This window comes from Labrus bergylta, chromosome 23 (assembly GCF_963930695.1).
Source record: "Labrus bergylta chromosome 23, fLabBer1.1, whole genome shotgun sequence".
NCBI lineage: Eukaryota > Metazoa > Chordata > Actinopteri > Labriformes > Labridae > Labrus > Labrus bergylta.
Window position 1 is genome coordinate 13848744 of NC_089217.1, and position 22533 is coordinate 13871276.

General features: G+C 45.5%; 2 protein-coding genes across 2 annotated transcripts in view; one reads left to right on the forward strand and one right to left on the reverse strand.

Moving 5' to 3' along the window:
* LOC109984567 (EF-hand calcium-binding domain-containing protein 6) overlaps positions 1 to 14925 on the forward strand; it is a 38328-nt gene extending 23403 nt beyond the window's left edge. The window contains exons 10-28 of the mRNA XM_065951620.1: positions 28 to 366; positions 462 to 656; positions 755 to 909; positions 1221 to 1309; positions 1948 to 2105; positions 2475 to 2589; positions 3363 to 3493; positions 3755 to 3984; positions 4072 to 4135; positions 4224 to 4342; positions 5257 to 5424; positions 6188 to 6398; positions 6483 to 6677; positions 7321 to 7564; positions 7811 to 8091; positions 8638 to 8821; positions 8906 to 9090; positions 11730 to 11879; positions 12470 to 14925. Of these exons, the coding sequence (XP_065807692.1) occupies positions 28 to 366; positions 462 to 656; positions 755 to 909; positions 1221 to 1309; positions 1948 to 2105; positions 2475 to 2589; positions 3363 to 3493; positions 3755 to 3984; positions 4072 to 4135; positions 4224 to 4342; positions 5257 to 5424; positions 6188 to 6398; positions 6483 to 6677; positions 7321 to 7564; positions 7811 to 8091; positions 8638 to 8821; positions 8906 to 9090; positions 11730 to 11879; positions 12470 to 12592 (3336 nt within the window). The 3' untranslated portion in view covers positions 12593 to 14925. The remainder of the gene's footprint in view (positions 1 to 27; positions 367 to 461; positions 657 to 754; positions 910 to 1220; positions 1310 to 1947; positions 2106 to 2474; positions 2590 to 3362; positions 3494 to 3754; positions 3985 to 4071; positions 4136 to 4223; positions 4343 to 5256; positions 5425 to 6187; positions 6399 to 6482; positions 6678 to 7320; positions 7565 to 7810; positions 8092 to 8637; positions 8822 to 8905; positions 9091 to 11729; positions 11880 to 12469) is intronic.
* Positions 14926 to 15051: 126 nt separating this feature from the next.
* The window catches only part of mpped1 (metallophosphoesterase domain containing 1), a 77488-nt gene continuing 70006 nt past the window's right edge, over positions 15052 to 22533 (reverse strand). Inside the window, exons 6-7 of the mRNA XM_020634831.2 lie at positions 22064 to 22177; positions 15052 to 19842 (exon numbers count right to left, since the gene is read on the reverse strand). Of these exons, the coding sequence (XP_020490487.2) occupies positions 19724 to 19842; positions 22064 to 22177 (233 nt within the window). The 3' untranslated portion in view covers positions 15052 to 19723. The remainder of the gene's footprint in view (positions 19843 to 22063; positions 22178 to 22533) is intronic.

The window sequence follows — 22533 nt, forward strand, 5'->3', positions numbered from 1 at the left end:
AATGTGTCTTTCAAACTTTGTAAATGAAACAACTGCAACAACTGCTCGCTCAAATCGAAATCAAATTCATTCTTTCCTGTGCAGAAGGAGGCCGCTCGGGTCACTCGAGCAGACCTGAGGCATTTACTGGAGAGACCAGTCGAGAGCCAGGCTCGGATCTTCAAAACTCGCCTCAGACGTTCACAGATCACAGAGCTGCTCAACGTGCTCGACCCTGAACACACCGGGATCATCCAGCTCGCCGACCTGGAGCGACTCAACCCGACCGACGCCGCGCCTGCGCCAACAGGCAACACAGTTACACCGCCCGCCAATCCCAACACTGCAGAGACCAAGGAAGTCCCAAAGGAGACGAAAGAAACTGATGTAGGCTTTTAAGACTATTATCAAATGTTTGTGTGTTAAAATCGGATGTTAGGTCATTCATTACTTCTTTTTTTGTTGATTCTTTTTTTCCACAGGTGGAGCAGAAATCCTCGGCTGAGAAACCAGAGACCACACGGAGCGATGATGAAGTGTGTGTGGCGTCTGCTTCACAGAGAACAGTGAGAACACGACGTATTGTGATCAAATATCACCTTTATCACACAAAGCATACAGCAGCTGATCAAACAGAGACAACACAGAGGATCGGATCAAAAGAAAAAGGAGAGGTTAATTATTAATGCAGTTTGATTTCTGCGCGCGTGTGTGTGTGTGTGTGTGTGTGTGTGTGTGTGTGTGTGTGTGTGTGTGTGTGTGCGTGCGTGTGTAGGATCTGCTGCAGGAGAAACTATGTGTGCAGCTCGGTGCAGTGCTCGAGGCTCTGAGGCTGTTTGACCCTCAGCGCTCTAGAAACGTCACACAGGAAGATCTGAAGATGGCATTAAGCTGCTCTGGCATGAACATCTCAGACACACAGCTCAACAAGTGAGAAACACACACACACACGAGCAGTGCAGTTATCAGAAGCTCACAAAGGGAAAAGAGATGGTAGAGGGTCCTTTTTATTCTCAGAATATGCCCGCAAACATAAGAAATGGCCTGAAGATAAAACGATGACGCTAAACTGTTCAACACCAGTGACAAGAGACCGAGTGGAGGACGGTCTGAAAATAAACATCTCACAGAGCAAGATTTTTCTAGACCCCGAGGGGAAGAGTTTGCAAAATGTGCTTATTTACTTTGGTGACGAGTCACATGAGAAGCTTAACATCACTCCTGTGTTCATGCTTTTGAAGCAGAGCTCGAGCAAGGAGAAAATTAGCCCAGCTCAGTGGTTCCCAAAGTAGGGGTTGGGACCCTCTTAGGGGTCGTGAGACACTGAGAGGCAAGATTCCTTCCAAAACCGAAAAAATAAAAAATTGGATATTTTATCCATTATTGTGAAAATACAAAAACGTAGTTCAATAGATTACCAGTGTTCTGCTTCTAGTGTTTCTTACAAAAAATTACTGAAATAATATTACGATGTTTGGCAATATTGTGTCCGTCTGAATGGAACCTTTCATGTTTTTACCACCTCCAGGGACAATGGGGGTCCCCAGTTGCTAGCACCGCAATTTGGAGGTGTCACGGGCTGAGAAGTTTGGAAACCCCTGGCCTAGCTTAGCCTACATTTGAACAGTCACGTGTATCACTCATCGAGAATTTTTGCCATTGACGATGAGAAAGATACTTTCTGCAGCTTGTTATTAATCACCGTCTTCCACCGGCTCTGTGGAAGCAGTTTCAGACCCATTTTGGGTTCTTAAATGTTTGGCAGCACGTTGTTGATAGATCATCAGATACTCTGATTTATCTTACTGAAGGAAAACTTTTCACATATGGAGACAAATTGATGCATATTTTTCTCACGTTTGACCATCAACATGAGTTGCCGTCTTGGACTCTTGACTCGGACTTGTTGAACTCTACAGCTTCTGACTGCAGACCCTGCCACGTCGCCGTTTATTCACAGTAACTGAGCTTTAAACAATCTGCTCCACAGGCCGTGCGCTTCACTGGATGCAGTTTTTCAGAAGATGAGCTCGAGGTCAGAGCAACGAGAGAGCAGACTGACCGACAGAATCCAGACCATCTGCCACAGCTCAGATGGGACACTATCGAAGAGAGACTTGAGGAAGGTGAGTGTCTGCGTGTGGTCCTTTGAACATTTGACCCTTTGAACCTTGGAAGAGACGGAGCAGAGGAGGAGACAGATATTAAAAAACAAGACATTTTCCAATTCTGGGCGCCTAGAACTATCAAAACAGGTATCAGTATTGTTATATTTGTACCAGTATCATCTCAGAGATCACAATTGTGGTATCATGACAACCCTAATTGTTTGTAATTGATGCTTCCTAAATCTTGTATTTGTGGTCACTGAACGATGCAGGATGATTATGTTTTGTAATATGAAACAGAAAGTCAACGCAACCCAGCCTGAAGAGCAGCACGGTGCTGTAAAGAAGAGTTTGAAACCTGAATTTTTCTCTCCTTCTCACCCTCAGATTTTAGAGGACATCTCTGTCATATTGGAGGATAAAGATTTCAACAAGTTCACCGACCAGCTGGGCTTCAGAGACGGACGGATCGAGAGCTCGTCATTCCTGCGGAAATACGAGGGTGAGACAGAAGAATGGCAGCCGGAACAATCTGACCAGCAGCGTCTTCAATCCCATCAGTTCTGCGTGACGGGCCTCTAAATGCTTAAACGCAGATTTTTAAAATCCCTTCCTACTCCCACAGAGGCGGCCGTCCCTCCTCCACTCCTATCTGCTCTGCATCCAAACTCGCATACCCCACCCACGGTGATCAAACATAAACCCCCCCCCCCCCACTTCCTGTAAAATGTCTCTCTTTAGCACGGGAGCCATAGGAGAAATCCTCCTGGATTATAAATAGAGTCAGAGCGAGCGTCTTCGTCTCTCATTAGCGGAGCGGAGACTCACACACATTCAGAGTCACACTCGTTTCTGCTTGTTTGGGCTAATTATGTGCTTTGGAAGCAGAAAACAGAGCAGCAGGGCATCGCCCTAATTTGTCTCCTCTACAAGAAAATAAAAAGAAACACAAAGCTAAAAAAAAAAAAAGATTCATTAAACAAAGCCGGGACGTAAAGTTAGTCCTGTTTGCAAGGCATACAAAATGAGTCTGAACACAAGTGTGCTCCTAATTAAATGTAAATCAGGTCAGGCAGTTAAATGCCCAGTGTGCTTGTCAGACACGAAGGGCAAAAACATGCCAAAAAAAACAATCACAAAACAGAACAAAAACTCCAATTTGTTGGGTTTAATTCCCTCACAACGAAGTGGGAATCAGGAGCACAGGTTAATTATGGGAGTAATTAAAAGGCCAAACACCAAAAGTCTTCATTTGTAATGTTTGTTTCCCTGCAGAGGCCACAGTCAGACGCGGGCGGCGGAGCGCCGAGGGTCAGGGCGTTGAGGAGGACGAGGTCGACCTCCTGCTCACTACAGCCCAGCGGTGCCTGGGTGCCATGAAAACCAGGATCAAGACCATGCACGGGGTGAGGAGGAGGATGTTCACAGGAAGCATTTCAGAGCTGAATTATTAACTAATTTACCTTTTAGAGGATTTGACATGATTTGATTTGGCTGCCGGTCAGAGTCAAGTCTGACAAATAAAAAATAAATCAAATCCAGACTGAAGATGCTAACTGAGCTAACAGCTAACTTTGCTCAGCATGTCTCCATTGTAGATCAGCAATAATAAACGACGATGACTAAACAAAAAGATATCTCTGTTCTGATCGTTCTCTTTCCATCAGGATAACCTGGCAGCGTTCCGTCTGATGGACAGGAGGCGTAGAGGCGTGGTCGACTGCCACGACTTTAAAAAGCTGTACGACAGTCTGGGGTTTTTCTGCAGGGAGGACGAGTACGAGCGTCTGCTGGATCTGATCGGCCTGCATCCCGGAGGAAACCTCAACTACAAAGAGTTTGTGGATGTTGTGGAAAATAACGGCAAGCGGAAACGAGAGACACCATCAGCGAGAGTGTGAGTCTGATACGGTCGTTATTACAGATGTTCACTAACTTAGAGGAAAGATTCTTTTTTTTTTACTGTTTGTGTCTCTCCTGACAGACAGCAGCAGCTCCATGAACTCCTGTCTTCTGAAGCTCGATACAGGTGGACAGACGTGTCCAAGGTCAGAAAACCTTACAGGAAGCACAGACAAGAGATGAACTCTGCATCATGTTAAGATTCATAAACATTCCTCTCTGTTTTACGATCAGGTTCTGTGTCAGTCGGACTCAGACGGTCAGTGCTGGATCCATAAAGACAGCCTGAGGAGACTCCTCTTCACTTATTCTCTTCCCCTCACATCTGAGGAGTTTGACCGTCTTTGGTTGAGGTACAGTAAAGCAAAGATTTACAATTAACAACATTTCCTCTGGTCATTGATATCGCATAGATGAGAATGGGACCTCCATGGTATGCATACAAAGTCACCTATATCTTCAATCTTTAACCAATGAATGAGCTCTTTCCTAACGAGTTGGATAGACGGATTTATGCAGCGTCAGCAGTATTTTGAAGCTTTCCATTTACCAGTCAATCAACTTTCCAACCTCCACCCCTCATGGTCATGAGCTTTGGGTAGAAACCAAAAGAATTCCACCACAGATACAATGAGCTCTAATAAGCTTCCTCATAAAGGGTGGCTGGGATCAGAGAGACTTAGAGTTAGGGGGAGGAGCTCAGAGTAGAGCTGCTACTCCTTCTCATCGAAAGACGCCAGTTGAGGTGGTTCGGTCATCTGATTAGGGATGCCTCCGGGTCGCCTCCCTTTGGAGGTCTTCGGGGCAATCTCAACTCTGAGGAGATCCCAGGTAAGACCCAGAAAGTGCTGGAGGGATACATCCCAACCAGCCTGGGAACGCCTCGGATCCCCCAGGAGGACTAGAAAACGTCACTGGGTAGCGGGACGAGGTTTCCAAATTGCCAAATGAATTGTTGAGTTTTGGCCAGTTTGTTTTATAGAGAGCTCAGTGTGACCATTGACCTTAACCCACCAGCAACTGACCAATTTATATGTATTTCTTCGAGATTTTTATGTTTAACTGGTGCACAGCTCCCCAAAATGTTCCAGGATTTTGCATTTAAGAGACAGACCAGTGGAAAACCTGAAACGCTTTAGTTTGTGCTGAGCTTTCATGAGAACTGTTCCAGTTGAGTCGAGCAGTATCATATATTAAAAAGATTAGAAGTAAAGTTGCTGAGGGTTTGTCTGTAGCAGTCACAGATTTCTGAACTTTGTTTCATCAGGTATGACCCAGAGCAGCGGGGCCGTGTCGCGGTTTGTGGCTTCCTGGAAAAGCTCGGCTTTCATCATGAACGGGAACTCAGGACTGGCCAGAATCTGAACCAAGCTAAAGCCCAACGCGACCACAAGAGACCAGCGACCTCTGATGACTCCTCTTTGAAAAATACAGAGTAAGTGGAGAGACTCTTGTGCGCAGTCTCTTAAATCACATGTTTTGATTTTACAGGTTGTCCCTTCTAGAGAGATCTCAGGGTTTGATTTGGAGAAATAGGGTATGTTGGGGTGCTGATGGCCTAGCGGTTAGGTTACGCCCTATGTGCAGAGGCTATAGTCCTACAGGCGGGCAAACCGGGTTCAAACGGAGCGCTGAGGGAATGCTGCCTTCAAAATCATGCTAGTTTTCGAAAATTACCAACCCTGCCTTTAAATAGCTGGAGTCCCCGATTAGACAAAGAATGTTCTTAGTTTCTTCACTACCAAAATACATGCATCAATAAAGACACAAAAGATACAACAAATAATGTCAGAGTTCAGTCATTGGCTCATTATGTAAATGAATCTATATAGATTTGATTGATTTTGGTTTTCTGAACAACCTGTACTAAAGACCCTGCACATTGTGTGATATGTACGTTTGAATATTACACATGCTGTTGTTTGACTCTCCTGAATGAGCTTCTCACATCAGGAGGTTTGATAAAAAGCAAACTGTGCCGCTCAGAGACGGAACATTTCGCTCCTGCTGTGATCATAATGGAGCCGTTATTAAAATAGTTTTGTTGAAAGCATGGAAATGATTCAGCAGTAATGTAACACAGAGACATGATGGTATAGAGGAAGTGTTTCTGAAAGTTCATCCCCTCATGTTTGTTTTTAAGTTATTATATTTGAGGGTGAATTATCGTCTGTGTGCACCACCTTCTCTCTCTGCAGGCTCAAAGTTTCCATGGATGACGCCTGTGAGAGGCTTTCTTCCACCGACTTCCTGTCTGCGTTTGAAAATAAATCAGAGAAGAAGAGTGAGCGCCCTCCTTCCTCACCTGATGCTCTGCGTCAGATTGAGTGTTTGGACGACCTCAGTCCCGGCGCCGCTCTGGTTCGGATGCGCGATCTCGTCACAGCCTCAGCTCCTAATCTGTTTAAGGTGAATTTAAAAAAAATGAAAGAAGTTTGGTTTTGCTTTCAGTTTCTGTCTCAGCTGATCCTTCGTTTTTGTTCTGTCCTTCAGGCGTTCTCGGCCTTCGATCGGGGCCGGACGGGGACGCTCACAGCTCTGGAGTTCCGTCAGGTTCTGGAGAGTTACTGTGCTCGTCTCTCTGACAAACAGTTCAGACACATCCTGACCACGCTGGAGCTGGACGGCGAGAGCTGCACGGTTAACTGGAAGGACTTCCTCAACAAGTTTCAATCCAAGAGCCCACCAGTAAGAGACGGCGTTTAAAAAGACACCTCTGGTTTTAGTTCAGCGTTGTAGGAAGTGTTTTTGTATTTTAAGGTTTATTTTACTTTTAGAGATAGGACAGTGGATAGAGTCAGAAACCAGAGAGAGGGAGAGAGAGAGAGAGAGAGAGAGAGGTCAGAGGTTAACCCATGCCGCACGCTCTTGCGGTCACAGTATGTAAACTCCTCCACCAGGGGGCTCTCAATCAAAACAATAACAAATGAAGACGTCGAGGCTGGTGGGGAATCATGGGAGTTCTCTCTGCTACTCCACCTCCACCGCCATCCAACCAACCAGAGGAAGAGAATAGGTTTACAGAAGAGCTAATGTATCAGAGTATAATTTACAGAGGGACAGTACGGCAGCTTTCAGCAGCAGTACACGCTTCCTAATGCAGCGCTCTGTGACGTAACATCTGGAGTTTCTTTGCAAACGTTTTCTTCTATGTTTAACTGAGCCCGCTTGTTCCTTACTCCAGGATTAAACCCAACGAACATGAGTGATGTCCTTCATTTTTGTCTCTGACTCATAAACAGCATGTGTGAACTTCTGTGTCATGTGTCGGCTCTACATACTGTAGAGCATGCTTTAGTGTTTTAAACTGTTTCCCTCCATCATGCTGTAGGTTACAACAGAGAGGTGCTCGAGTAGGACTAAAACCAAGCCCCCTTTTCACACTAAGACCCCCGACATCACAGACCGCCTGAAGCAGAGCCAGGAGGTCGTCTCTGATCACCTGTGTAAAATCAACCTGGACCTGGACTCTTCCCAGAGCGGCCCGGTCTCCAAAGAGCAGCTCAGACAGATTTGTGATCGACGCAGCCGGAGACTGACAGACGATCAGGTGAAGCCAGAAAATGTGTGTTTACGTCTGCTGATATTCCGCAGAACACTATAACTCAGAGAATTCAAAGCAAACGAGCAGGCTTCCAGCAGCTCTCTCTCTGTGCTTTCAAGCTGAAACAACACAAACTGGCATCGGTTCATGCTTGCAAATGAGGAGAGGAAATGTTGGTACATTTGCCGGTTTCAATTCTTCTTGGTTCGAAATGTTTTCTTTAATTATTCCAATCAAAATCTAATTTATCACTGCTGATAATTATTGACTGCGTGAGAAAGTAACTCATCTGTAAAGCCGATGAACGTGCCGAGTTTAACTCTCTACGGGGACGGTTGTTTGATGTGTCTTCTTGCTGTTCATCTGCAGCCTGTGTGGAGTGAAACGCCTCTGAATGAGGAGAAGAAGCTGCAGCACAGGGAGTTTCAGAAGCGTTTTGGTACTCACAGCATGACGCTCCACCCAGAAGGAAGAGGTTCAAACATCCCCCGTGTCCCATCGGCCTCCCCTGAGCCCAGAGGGTCGCTCTCTGCAGGGGCCGTTCTGCAGCGCACTCGGGTACAGAAACACAAAAAGACAGATCGCAGTTTTTCGATGCACAGCTGTGTGGTAACATCGGTGCAGTTTTTTTTTTTTTTTTTTTTTTTAACTGAATGCTGCAGTTTGATCTGTGATGCATGAGGACACCAGCTGCTTCCCAAACCAAGACCAGCTCAGGTTTTACTTTAGGAAGTCTGAAAAACAGAGAATTAAACGGGTCATTATGAGGGGAAGAAAAATGTTGCAAAGGCAGGAATTCTAAGTATCGAAAAGAAAAAGAGAGTTTGATCTGAGCAAACCCGAATTAAGTTCCCTGGTCAACATATTTATTAAAACTGTGAGTCCTTTTATAATGAGCACACATTACAACTGCAAATAGCGGACTCTGTTGCTTCGTCTGCCACTTCTGCGTCGCTTTTTTTTCAGGAGTGCATTTTGTTTTGCCCCTTTCTCTTTTTGATATTATTTTCTGACAAAAACATGATGTGCAAAACCCCTTCTAATTAAAGATGACACTTTCCTTCAGTGTAGTTTTACAGCTCCTCTCCTGATCTCCCCCCCCAGTCTGCCCCCCAGTTCTCCTCCAGGCGTCCTGCCTCAGCGGGCAGGCCGTGGACAGGAAGCCCAGCGGGCGGCGTGGAGCGGCGGCTCCGTGCGGCGGTGCAGCGCTGCTGGAAGGAGATCCAGAGGAGCTGCAGAGAGGAGGATCCTCAGAACGAGGGACTTATCAGCACCTCCTGCTTCCTGAGTGAGATGAAACACCTCAGACACAGAGTTAGAACTTCTACCTGCAGGATGGTAATGCTCACATTAACGACTGACTGTGTTTCAGAGATCCTCCAGTCGCTCAGCATCACTGTCACTCAGACGCAGTTTGAGCTCTTGGCTGTGAAGCTCGACGTCATGACTAAAGGCTGCGTTTCATACCACGACTTCCTGCGTCACTTCCTCCTCAACCTGAAACCAGAAGAGACTATGAAGGCTTTTCAGCGGCGTAAACTCCCTCTACCTACACAGGTAAACAAATGAGGGATACAGTAAACTGCTGCAATCTGTTAGTGTGCCTCCAAACAATCGAAGATGTTTGAAAAGACAGATTAGCTGAAATACACATGTAGAGTAAAGAGTTTATTGTGTTACTTATGGAGAACATGTTTGCTCTTTGATTTAGACCTCGAGATGAGAGAGTCCCAGAGTTAAGATTTAAAACCTTCTGAGCTAGGTACTGGTTACACCTGGTGTTCACATGCAGAATGGGGGAGGGGGAGGGGGGTCTAATCTTCTCACACAATTTATGAAAATAAAAATTGTGATCCAGACTTGATAAGGGAGGGAGAGAGAGAGAGAGAGAGATGGAGAGGGAGAGGTGGGCGGCCAACCACAAACCGAAGTGTCAACTTGAGACTAAAACTTTCTTGGATCATCAGCTGAATATTACTTGGGGCAGATGATGTAGAAGGAGGGAGAGTAGGAAGAGTCTTCTTTAACAGTGACCGTTTCCATTACGACAACACGTAGAAAAACATTTCCACAAATGAGAATGAGGCCTCCATTCACTTTGAAGCTGCCCGCTTGTGATTGGAGAGTTCAGGACACTTTTAAACAGCAGGTGTAAACAGGGCCTGAGAGTCATGTTAAAAGTCAAGACCACACAAACCGAGACCAAGACATACCTGAGACCAGAGTGCTCCGAGAACAAGACATTCAGGGATCAGGACCGAGACAAGACCAAGACCAATGCAGGACGAGACTGAGACAAGCCCAAGACCATAAATATCACCAAAAGTCATCATCTTGTGTGCAGGGGGTGTGTCACTCACTTAGAGCGTAACACCGGGAAGGTTGCGGCCGTATCCGGGGATAAATATCAAACTACAAATTAATTGAAGTTATTTGAGAAAGGGTTGAATGACGAGGAAAAATATCCTCTCAGTGAATGGTCTTGACCTGTCCTGATTTAAAATCTGGAGTCCGCCCAGTCTGAGACCGAGACAAAATGATTTGGATTCCGAGACGAGACCGAGATCTTCAGAAAGTGGTCTGAAGACCGGTCTAGACACGAAGACCAATTTCGAGTACTACAACACTTCCTGAGAGGTTACTCAAGAAGCCTCCTGTAAGTTCACATGGGTCTCCTATTCTCTGCAGAGCAGCTTTTATCGACTTGTTACACGTTGTCTATATCTGTCCAGGACTGAGAAAACCAATGGACGTAGGATGCATGTAGACATTTGAAAATACACTTTAATTAAACCCTTTTGTGTGCAGACAGTTATCACAGTTGGAGTTAAGCGTACATTTTGGACTCAGGGTTTGTACTTTCAGCTCCACGTTGTCATGCTGAGCTGCAGATTAGCACGTCTCAAACGAGTCCCTCTCTTTTCCTCTCTGTAAGGTTTGATCCATTGTAGTGTTATTGGCTGTAAGTTTAAAAGTGGGTTACAGTAAATTGGAGAGCTGGTGTCTCTGGAATATGAGGAGGAGGTGATGGGCGAAGGCGGGTTGCCAGACTGTGTAAACTCAGCGGGGACCTCCCACCCTCAGGCTCTCGACTGTCGCCTCCCATGACAAGCAAAAATGGGCGAGTTTGGTGCTTTGCGGTGCTTTTTCTTTTTGGCATGTGAAGGTGTATATGAAGCTTTTGAACAATGACACACGGGTGGGCACACAGTAAAAGAACCCCCCGCTGAGTGACTAAGCCGAGCCCCAAGCTTCAGAGGAGCGAGTGGGTGAGGGCCTAATCTGGCAACCCACGAGCTGCAACCTTCCAAAGCAACTTTTGGATTCACAAAGACCTGCATTGTCTCGACCGAACCCACCATCTGCATACATTTTGTAGAGACCCCCTGCATGGAATCGGACTCGATGGTGTCTGTGGACGAGTTTAAAGACAAAACCTCCTCATCAGAATACAAAAAGCACTTTGTTCGGAGGCTCAGCTGTCGAAGTTTTATTGATAACGTGACAGCTTTCAGATCCATCATCTTCTAGTGACCCAAATTCTCTTGGACAGAATTTTCCAAAGTCTGCTTTCTTTTCTACGCCGATGACACTGTCACTTACTGCGTAACACCCACTTCTGCTCACACTCGTGCACAACTTCAGCATTTGTTTGATCGAAAACAACAACAGATTGTTCAACTGCAAACAGTTCTGAATGCAGAACCGGCTTTTACACACTTTTGTGGTTTTTCTCACTCTGCCTCTCTAACCAAAAAAAACAACTCATAGGACCGGTACGTTTTCCAACTTCGTTCAATTGTTGAAACAGCTTCATTGTGTTCTGCTCTTTTGCTTAAACTGAGATTACATCCAATTACAAGAACCACTGATGGCGCTGGACTCTGTTGCTCATCCTCCATCTTGGCTCGGCCTTTTTAAGTCATGTCTTACCTCTTGAGACGCCCTCTTCATCGGACAGGAAAACTTTCCACGGTGTGGGGTAAATGTGAGAATAATTTTTTCGAAATGTAAATGTGAGAGATGAATCTATGTGATGTGTTAAAGAGATTTCTGATCTCAAAGAGAGAAAAAAACCTGGTGAAATTACGGTTAGGTTAAAGATTTAATCTTATCTATTTGGTTTGTTCTCCTTCGATGCTCACATATTCCTCGTCTCTGGGCGTCATTCGACGGGATCCTCGGATTGGTTTCAGACGAGTCGAGGTGTTCTGAGCAGAGCCTGCGTTGACGTCATGCTGAGGATCTACGACGTGGTCCGCTCCTCTTGGACCTCCATCAGGCGCTGCTTCCTGGCGTCTGACCGCGCCCGCACAGGAAGCGTCTCCGTGCAGGACTTCAGGAAGGTGAGTTCAGATGCAACGACGACTCCATGCAGAACTCCACACCCGATGGATGTCCGTCATGCAAAGATAAACGGCTTCTCTGTGAATTATAGATGCAAACGTTTGTGTCTCTTTTATCAAAGTGTCTGAAGGAAGCTGAAGCTCACAAAGCTGCACACACACACACACACACACACACACACACACACACACACACACACACACACACACACACACACACACACACACACACACACACACACACACACACACACACACACACACACACACACACACACACACACACACACACACACACACACACACCTGACAGCCACACACACCTGACAGCCAATCAGTAATTTTAATTATTCAATTAGGCTGAAGGTTGAGACAAGCCCGCGCTGACATGTTAACCCAGGAGAGCAGCAGCTGACACTCCTGCTCTGTTGTTCCAGCCGTACGATTGACCGACGACGGCGCTCAGCGAGTCAATCGATGGAAACAATTAGCAGCCTGGTTAGCGGTGACATCTCTTAAACCTCCACCTAACACACGTGGACACACACTCATACATGCACACACACTCACAGTGCCCTGTCTCCCTGCAGGTGCTGCGCCACTTCAGCGTGAATCTGTCGGAGGACGAGTTCTTCCACCTGAGCTCTTTTTTTGACGCCGACACCACAGGAAAGATCCGCTACGACAACTTCCTCTGGACGTTTGTGCACTGACACCAGATCAGATACCCGCAGCAAGAGTTCAGGACAAACTGAATGAGAAGAAAGAGGCATTTGAGGCTCGTCCAGGTCCATCGTTTGGCATTAACTCAGAGTATTTAAGATTCAGTGTGAGTTTGTGAGTTAACTTTAACCCTTAATGTGAAGCACCTGAAAGTGGCTTCTCTGAATTTAATACAAATTCCCTGAAAAATGACTTTCCTCTCTGTACACCCAGCTCCTCGAAATGACTTCACATGTCCAGTTTAAGTTTGTCAGGCCACGTGTCCACCGAGTGCTTGTTTTACATTGCAGAAAGCAGCTTGAAGCTTTTGTGTGCTGAGAAGAAAAGTGCTGCACGTCCGTCCGGTCTTTGTCACAACAGTCTGTTGACAACGGCCGCTGTTTTATATGCGAGATCGTTTCTTTACCGATCTGTAGGAGACAAAAATATAAGGAATATCTTATATTGAAAAGAGCGCCGGTGACGTCAACAGTGCCTTTCTGGAAAGCTGAAAGATTTTCAACTTGAGCGCTCGGAGGCAGCCGCATAAAAAGGCTGAGCGCTCGCCAGATAGACGCTGGGCGCTGCGCTTGTTCTTTCTGCTGAGAATGTTCTCTACTCACTGGAACTATTTAAAAAAGAAACTGGTGCTCAGAAAAAAAAAACACTGAGTGGACACGGGGCCTCCGGGGTTAAATTAATCTCCACACTTCTGTAGCCAAATATGCATGCAATAACACAGAAGTTTTTAATTGTAAAAGTTGTGATAAATAAAACTGGTTTTCTGACGGTGAGACTGTGATGTCGTTTATAGAAAGCTGTTTTAATCCGCAGTATGAGAAAGTACATCCTCCACAGGCAGTGTGGTGGACCGCACCTCCTTGGTGCCCATCGGCCCTCTTTGATCCAACTCAGGAATTGTTTGGTGAAAAGCAAATAAAAATCATAATAAATAAAGAGAGATTTATGAATGATTCTAGAGTTCCTCTTTTTGTCCTCCACCTGTAATGAACATAATAATAATAATAATACATTTTATTCATAATGCAAGAAGGAAACCTCAAAGTGCTACAATTTGAATAAAACCATAAAAACAAAAACTGAAGTCAAACAGGTCAAATCAGGCGGAGCATCAAACAAGATCTAAGAGCATGCGGTTTAGGTCAAAGGTTCTTTTAGAGAGAAATGTTTTCAGGCCTTCTTTTAAAGGAGTCCAGAGTCTGTGGGGCCCTCGGGGGGTCAGGGAGAGCAGTCCATAGACGTGGGGCGGCAGAGTAGAGCGTAAAAGGCTCTGTCCCTCTTAGAGGAGAGCTTAGTCCTCCTGGGGGTTTGGAGGGCGGTTGGTGGCGGAGGTGTCTTATGCAGGTTTGTGAGATGACCGGGGGGAGCACTGCCGTGTTTGCATTGCATTTGTAAGTGATGAGACCTTATATTCGATCCTGAGTGTAGTGAGTGCAGGATGGTGCTGTTCTGTCTGTACTGGAGTTTCTGAACACTCTTGACAGGATCCTGATGACGCGTGCGTTGCAGCGGTCGAGCCTGGAGGAGACAAAGGCGTGGACGAGTTTCTCCAGCGTCTTGGAGGGAGAGTGAGGGGCGGAGGTTTGAAATGGAAGAATGAGGTTTAGAAGATGCCTTTTATGTTTGATTCAAAGGTTAGATGAGGGTCCACTTTTTACCCCCAGGATGGTGACCAATGATGAGAGATAACCATATCCTTCTCTTGACCAGAGCAAGATATGGTAGTTCTGCGTGTTTGACACAGATTTTTTTTTGTCCCAAAGCCGATCCCATAAAGTAGCTTATTGAAGCTGCAGACGATGGGGAAGAAGCATTGGGTGCATCTTTTTGTCCAGACGAGACGTGTGAAGTGAAACGGATGACGAGGAGATGAAGGAGACGTCTGTCATTCATTTAGAGGGAAAAATGCTGCAGCAGCAAGACGCACAGGTCGTACTGGGGGAGGAGAGAAACGAGCAGTGGAGAGCTGGGAATCATTAAACGAGGAAGCCGAGAGAGGAGCGAGAGAGCGAGCGGGTGGAAATGGAAAGAAAAGGAGCTTTTTTTAGGTTTGGAGAGGCAGAGTGAGGAAAAGAGAGAAGAGTATATGAAAGCAAGTTGTGTTAATGGCAAAAGCAAAAAAAGCCGTCCGTGAATAAATGAGCCGCTCTCCCCCGGGATTACTAATGTAATTATTTGAACGAGGGTTCTCATTAGATTGTGCAGAGGTGTGGAAGACCTGTGGAACAAAACGGGAGGCAGAGACGGAGCGGCGAGGGTTTAGCTACTGGAAATTAACTCTCTGCTCCGGGCTCTATAATTGATACGAGACACAGATACCTTTGATCGGAACAAAAGGAGAAGAAGCAGGACGAGGAAAGTTTCCTCATCGCCTCTAATTTTTCTGCTTAAGGAGAAGAAATAATTATTAGAGACAGAGACAAAAGGAAGGAGAAAGAAGGACTCAAGGTCACAGATAAGGTTTTTATTCAATCGGTCGATTAATCTCTCAGAACCGGCAGAAACTTCCAAGAAAGAAGAAAGAAAAAAAAGTATTTTACATTTTTAAGAGTCGTCTCCAGGAGCGACACAGTCAGACCTCGCTGCCGTCGGGTTTTCATTTTTTATTTTACAATTTGAAAAAAATGTTCCCAACAACAGAATTATGACGGAGAGTGAGGGTCACATCAGAGAGAAAAAAAAGACATCGAGTCGTGGTATTGCAAAATTTCAAATAAAGGCCCACCGAAATTGAAGGCCCTGCCTCGTGTTGCTGCACAAATAAAGGCAGCTCTCGATTAGAGGCCCCTGATGCATTCAGTGCGGAAAAAAGTTTGCGGATGAAATGTAAGGAGAAAAAGCAGCAAAACACTCAAAATAAAGATGAACTGTTCTGCCTTTAGAGATGAAAAAATAAAGTTGAATCAACCAAAGTTTCTCGTTCTAACTGGAAAACGGAGGAATTAAAATATATGGATGCATTTCATGCAACGCAGAACTTCCACCAGATACGATACGGCTCCAAAACCAACAGGCTGTGTTCTCGGATCAGCACTGCGGGAGAGCTTAATTTTAATGTTGTTTCGATGTCTGATTTCCCGTCCCGCTCGATCTGCTCTGTGGTAAACTGATGCGCTGTGCTCAGGCGGCAACCTCCGGTCTGAAAAAATTAAGCCTGTGCGGAAGTGCATATTCCTGCAGTTCGTCGAGTGTCCACTAGAGGCTGGCTCCAGGAACACAGGAAGTCACAAACACATGACTGGCCAAAGAGCCTTCAAACATTCATATTTACAGTCTATGGCCGTGATCCGACATCCGACAGAAATAGAAGCCTCGTATATCTGCTGCAGAGAGATCTGGACTGACGGAGCTGAGACGGACCGAACACACATCTGGTGGAGGTTAGGGGTAAGGGCCTCCGTACATATCAGCTAACCAAATTATAAAATGGCAACTTAATTCTCAAAATAATCCGACTTTCTTCTTGGAATATTGCTTTACTCCCTCCCGACTTTATATCCTTTTTCTCTTTAATGTGTCCCAAACACTCCGCTGTACAAACACAACACCTCATGAGCACATTATTCCAAAATGCAACACGTACATTTGAAAAAGAAAAACAACACCTGAAGTTTCCGCCGAACCATTAATGTTGAAATAAAAAGGATCCAGCAGGTAGAAAGATTATTAAAAAAAAGTACCCACATCAATCGTCTTTCTAGTTTGAGCTGTCAATCATCCGTCGTCGTCTTTTCAAACAGTACGCGTCTCATTTTGGAACGAACCTCTTCATGTGCAGATTGTCTGAGTAGCAGGAGTCATTAACTCCTTTAAGCATGCCTCGAGAAATAAATCAATAAATAGTACAGAACTTTTTTTTTTTTTTTTCCTCTGTAAAAAACAGGAAACACATAACACGGCTCGTGAAGCAGGAGAGCATCAAAGTGGAGACGTCCAAATGAGGAGAGCCCAAAACACAAACAGCTTTCATGAAACTCAAGAGATGAAGGTCCCCCTCCCCCTCCCTCCACACACATTTTGGTTTTTAATAGTTTCCCTTTTCTTCCTCTCCTTCATCGACTGTAATTAAGTTTGTTTTAATTCAAGCGGGAAACACAAACACAGACATTCAAACCATCTCCGCTAACCCTGATCTAAAAGTCTCCGCACTTCATGCCTAAAATCCTGCAGCTTTGGAGAGGAGGGCGGATATTTCAACGTGCAGCAGATTTCAACAAAGAAGCGTCACATGTTCTTCAGATCCATCAAAACCAATTAGTGAAGTGAGGAGGACGGTGCAACTGTTTGTGTCCTTGAGAGAGAGAGAGAGAGAGAGAGAGAGAGAGAGAGAGAGAGATAGAGAGAGAGAGAGAGAGAGAGTTACCTGACTGACAGGAGAACGTTTTCAGCATCTTCTGGTTGAAAAAGCAAACTGACTAAACCGATAAAAACACTAAGAAAACATCTTAAAGCTCCTGTGGAGAGTTTTTAAACTGACCTCAAAAAGCTAACCAGACCATCAGGAAGATTATTTCTGTGTCGTGTGATAGGTGTCACACGAGGTGATGAAAGACAGAGTCAGCTGCTTTTTCTCCTTCAAAATAAAATACAGACTTCTCCTGAAGTAAAGCTGCTCCATCGTCCCTTCTGGGCCTCCGTACATGTGTGGTGGTGACTGTGTCTGCAGAGACTCTGTCCTCTGACTGGATTTCACTGTTCTGCTTTGTTCCGGTTGACTCGGGACGTTTCTGGGCGGAGCTGGTGTGTTTCCTCCAGCCAATGACAGCGCAGCAGGTGAGTTTAGGAGTAGAAACACCAAGTGGATAAAGCTCGTTCTAAAACGAGGGTGAACCTTGTGTTGGCTTTCACCCGTGGACCTGGAGTTGTTCTGCTTCCTGTTGGACAGGCAGGTGACAAACACCGGCGGTTAGCTTGTGCTAGCGTGCGTTAGCTTGCAGTGTAGGTACGAGCAGTAAACGTACACACTACGTCCTGCAGGGAGGGAGAGCTTCCAGAGGAGGAGGGGCTCAGTTTGAATGTTCTGTTTACAATCTGCTAAGAATATTTCTCTTGACTCCACCTTCAACACACTTTTTTTTCTTCACCCAAGATTCATTTTGAGTTGCAGGTTAAAGGAAATCAAAAAGGATGAGATCTTCGGTCAGCAAACACGACAAGATCCTTCAAGTTTTGCTTGAAGTATCACCCAGAATTATCAAAAGGTCAAACACCTCACAGACCCTCCGCTGACCACCTCCAACGCAACCGTCTTCTATGTTTGTTTTCATCGACTGTGAGATACTTCCACCCCCCCACCAACATTTCATGTGATGATGCCATCAGAATCCTATCTGTAACCTGTGATGCTAAAATGTACACCTCAAGATTTCAATCTGTAAAGACGATCGATCATTTTGCTTTTCATTAAAGCTGCGGTCTCAACAAACTGTGTGTCATTCCTTTAACTGCTGTCTTAACTTAACCTTCAACTTTCCCTTTAAATCAGAGTAAAGCAGCTCAAATGTCAAACTCTTTCAGGAGCCGTACATTCAAACTGCTCCGCGTCACATTTGCATAAAAACGAACAGACAGTCAGCATGAATGTGCGTATCTAACAGCTGCACCACCTCCCACATTTCTCCACAGACATGCTCTTTTTTCTCTCTCTCTCTCTCGCTCTCTCTCTCTCCGTGTTAAATTCTGCTCCTCTCTTCCTCCGTTTGGAAACATTAAGACATCAGGCGGCGGGATGAGCGCCGATGTGCTGAAGAGGCGAGAGTGAAGCGAGTAAACTGCAGCCTCGGGGAGCGTTCAAACATGATGTCGGAGAGCGCCGAGATCAAAGTGTGACGTGCTCTTCTCATTCCGAGCACATTCAAGACTCTCAGGGAGGATTTCCTCATTGAGAAAACAGAGCTAAAGAAAGCAGAGAATAAATAACTAGCTCTGTTTTTTTTTTTTTTTTAAACCCAAGACGTGACGCTCGGGGACATGAGGTGCTAGAAATCATCATGAACGGCGCCGACCTGCTTCACAGAGAAGAAGAAACACAACAATAAGCATTTACAAGACTTAGAAACATCAAAAGAAAGGTTACAAGCACACAAATATGAACAAGGATTCTTTGAAAAGCATCGCAACAACTTGGAAATCTTCAAGAAAAAGTATTTTGTCTTTACAATGACAGAAGAACATTTACATAGACTGGTTACAGTACATTAAGTTACAGCTTTACTCCTCTTAGAAAGGATCAAATGTTCAATCTCTCCCACCAATCAGGGCCGATCATCGTTAGCATGTAGCGTGGCGTGTCCAAAAAACAAGATATCTTCGCTATAAGTCTGAGCTCCACAGCATCAAATATTGAGAAGCGGTGGGGAAAAGGAAAATAAGGGAGAAGTGCAGCTGGTGGTTTCCTGCGCGTCCTCCTCTCGGCCGCTAACGGGCTGACGAGCGCCGTAATGAGGCCCAGGGGAGCGGTGTCAACATGTTTGACATCCCGACTCTCTAAACGCCCCTGGCACAGACCTCTCGCTGCCCTCACACGCTCGCTTTGATCTCACACATACACTTGCAAAAAAATAAAAAAATAAATAACCACACACGCCTGAGGAGGGCAGAGAAACAGGAGGAAGAAAAAAAAAGATGGAAAATGAACGTTCAAAACTGAGAGAGAGAGAGAGAGAGAGAGAGGAAAGTTTTCGCTTGGAGAATGTTCCAGGGCTGCAAAAACCAAAACTCCTGTCGAGCTTTCAGTCAGATGTTTGCAGTTTAACTTTGAAGTGAAATAAAAAGTCGACACAGACGTCCAGGAGTCTCTTTGAGAGCAAAGTCAGTCAGCAAAGATTGTCAGTGCAGTAAGAGAGCGCAGAAAAAAACGTCCGAGTGCTCGCTTTTGACCGCTTTCCTCTCGACCATTTGTCCGTTTTTTTACTCTCAGCATTGAGATGAAGAAAAGTTGGCACATGGAAATGACACAAGAAGTTTACTCCGCTCCCGTCTCCACGCAGTCTGCGCCGCGTCAAACGCACACCCGTGTTGTATTTACAGATTTCGCTTCGTGCTGCCCGCCGACCTCACCTACCTCTCCGGGCTCCCTTCTCCTGATTGGCTGGAGGGGCTTTGGAGCCGGCCTCCTCTAGTCATGTGGTCCGAGGGTTCGGAAGGTCGAACACGATGGGCGCGTTCATGGGCAGGAAGTTGACGGTGCAGGCCGAGGCGTTGACGAACGTCGTGGTGCCATCGGTCATCATGCCGTAACCTGAAGAGAAGAAGAATACAGAACGTTAAAGGAGCTCTGATTTCAAGACGGACAGTTGTGTGAGAGACAGGACAGTGGATGGAGTCTGAAATCAGGGACAGAGAGAGAGAGAAAGAGAGAGAGAGAGAGAGAGAGAGAGGGGAAAGTAGCCACAGGTCGGCTCGCTTTGAGGACTACCGCCTCCGCACATTGGGCGTGCAAACTAACCACTAGGCCACCAACACCCCGAAAACATTTTATTTTTTTTTATTCAGGTTAGGAGAAAAAAATGTCAGACGTCTGTGTACGGATTGAATTTTAATTGGAGTGTTGTTTCTGTGTCTGTACCTTTAAATGTAAATGAGCTGTGTCTGACCACGCCCCCTCACTGTAAGGGATTGGGTTTCTCGGTCTTTTCACTCCATGTCCTATTGTTTACGGTGAGAAGGCAGACTCAGAGGGCAGAATAAACACCTAGCTGTGGGAGTGTCACCCACCTGGGGGAGGGGCTACTGCCCTTTGTGATGTCATGAAGGGAACATCTCCAAACGGCCTGTTTGAGCACACATTTTCTGAAAAGTGGAGCAAGTAAAAGACAGAGGATGGACTTTTCTCATCATTGGGTGAAAACATGATGAAGTGGATTTTGCAGATTATGTGACCTTTAAAATGCATGTTGGATTAACCTTAAATAGAAAGTTCTCAGCAGACATCTCCTCTTATATGATTAAATGTTAAGATAATATTGGAGGATGTACTGGGGTGACTTTGTATAATAAAAAACACAAACAAAAAAGAAAACGGTGGTTCTAAAGCTGTTAGTATCACAGCTCGTCTTCATCTCTACAGACTGTGAGGATCCTGTTGGAGCGAATGTATGCATGAGAGTGTGACACTAACACCACTACAGCTAAAAAGAATCTGTGCTCGAGAGCCACTTTGGAGCAGCGTTCCTTCCAAATGGCACATCTGAGAGTGTGACCATTTTGTCGAGCATAAGTTAACAACCATCTCCAAAAAAAAAAAAAAGAGAGTAGTGCAGTTTGACTGTGCACCATCAGTGATTTTGTTAAGTGTAGGTGTCACTTTCAGCAGCTCTTGGAACACAACTCCGCCGCTCTGCTCCTTTTTAGATTTGGAGTCCACAAATATGAAAAAGGCAGAGAGGATAATTTATGTCTTTATGAATTTCTCTCCTCCTGATGATAATAAAGAAGAGAGCAGCTTTCAGTCTTTTTTTCTCTCCCGTTATAAAATATGATCTAGTTTCTAATCTGGTCCTCTGTGATGGGGAGGAGGGGCTGCTCCGGGGGCTCGGCGCTGACCTGATAACCCTGAAAAAAAGCTAATCTTGAGTCGGGGGAGGCGGCCTCTCTGCCCTCGCTGGCCTGGATGAAATGCTGATGGGCGTTTGGAGGCTCACTCTCTCTTTAATACATGCTTTAATCATTTCCTATTAAAAAAAGGACCATCTCCATCTTCTCTACGGTCACATGATTGATTGTCTATGTCATGTTTTTTTAATCTTGAGGTGTCGACGACCACAGAAGCAGCTTGTTCCTTCAGTTCAATGCAAAGTAAGATATTAAGTCCTATGAGTTTAAAGTTATTTGCATTTGTCTGAGCCTTAAATATATAAACTGTGTTCCTTCATTTATGACTAAAATAATTAGATTCAGTTGGTACTTCATGATTAACTGCATGGGAAATAAGCATATGCAGAGGTTAGCGCTGTCGCCTCACAGCGAGGAGGTTCCTGGTTCGATCCCCGTCTGACAGGAGCCTCTCTGTGTGGAGTTTGCATGTTCTCCCCGTGCATGTGTAGGTTCTCTCCTGGTACTCCGGCTTCCTCCCACAGTCCAAACACATGCTCTTTAGGTTCATAAATTGTCCGTAGGTGTCAATGTGAGTGTGTATTTATGCGGCCGCTCCGAGGGCTCAAGTAGAAAGTCTTTCAACTTTTCAGAAAGGCGCTGTTGACGTCACCGGCGCTGTTTTAAAAATGTAGGATATTCTCCGTAGTTTTGCCGCCTTGGGATCGTTTCTTGTACTCGCATCCTCCTCGCTCTGTGTCTGATCGGGAAATAAACGATCTCAAATCAACAAACTATTGTCATGGAGACAGGACGGACGTGCAGCGCTTTTCTTCTCAGTGCCGAAACGCTTCATGCAAACACTCCCGAGAGCACAGCCAGCGCTTTTCTAACCGGAAAAAAGGGGATTAATTAGGTCCTGCACGTACCTTCATGAATGTGTCCGAACACGTGTAACTTGGGCTGGACTCTCCTCTGCACCGTGTTGAGCAGCTCCATGCAGCCGACACGCTGCATCTTCTTCGGCACCCAGTCCAGAAATCCTGCACACAAAAGACACACGAATCAAACACACCTCACACCAAACTGGCTTCTACTGGAGCGTTAAATCAACAAAACGGTACAATCACTTCTATCTGAACCAGTTCTCTTGCCCGCCTCCATCGCTGCAACACCTGTTGGTTTGACCTGATAACTGCTCTAATATCTGGCAAACAGAGGGGTGTCCAAAACGGTCGTGTTGGGGTGCCTTAAAACCGCCTACCTTCTCTGGTCCAAACAAATCCAGAGCATTCAGGAGCAGAATCTAAAGTAAATAGGATGCTGAATGTGTCTTTAGGGAGGGGTATATGTATCAAAAAACGATACATCACATTTTAAAATGAAGCTCTCCATTTCA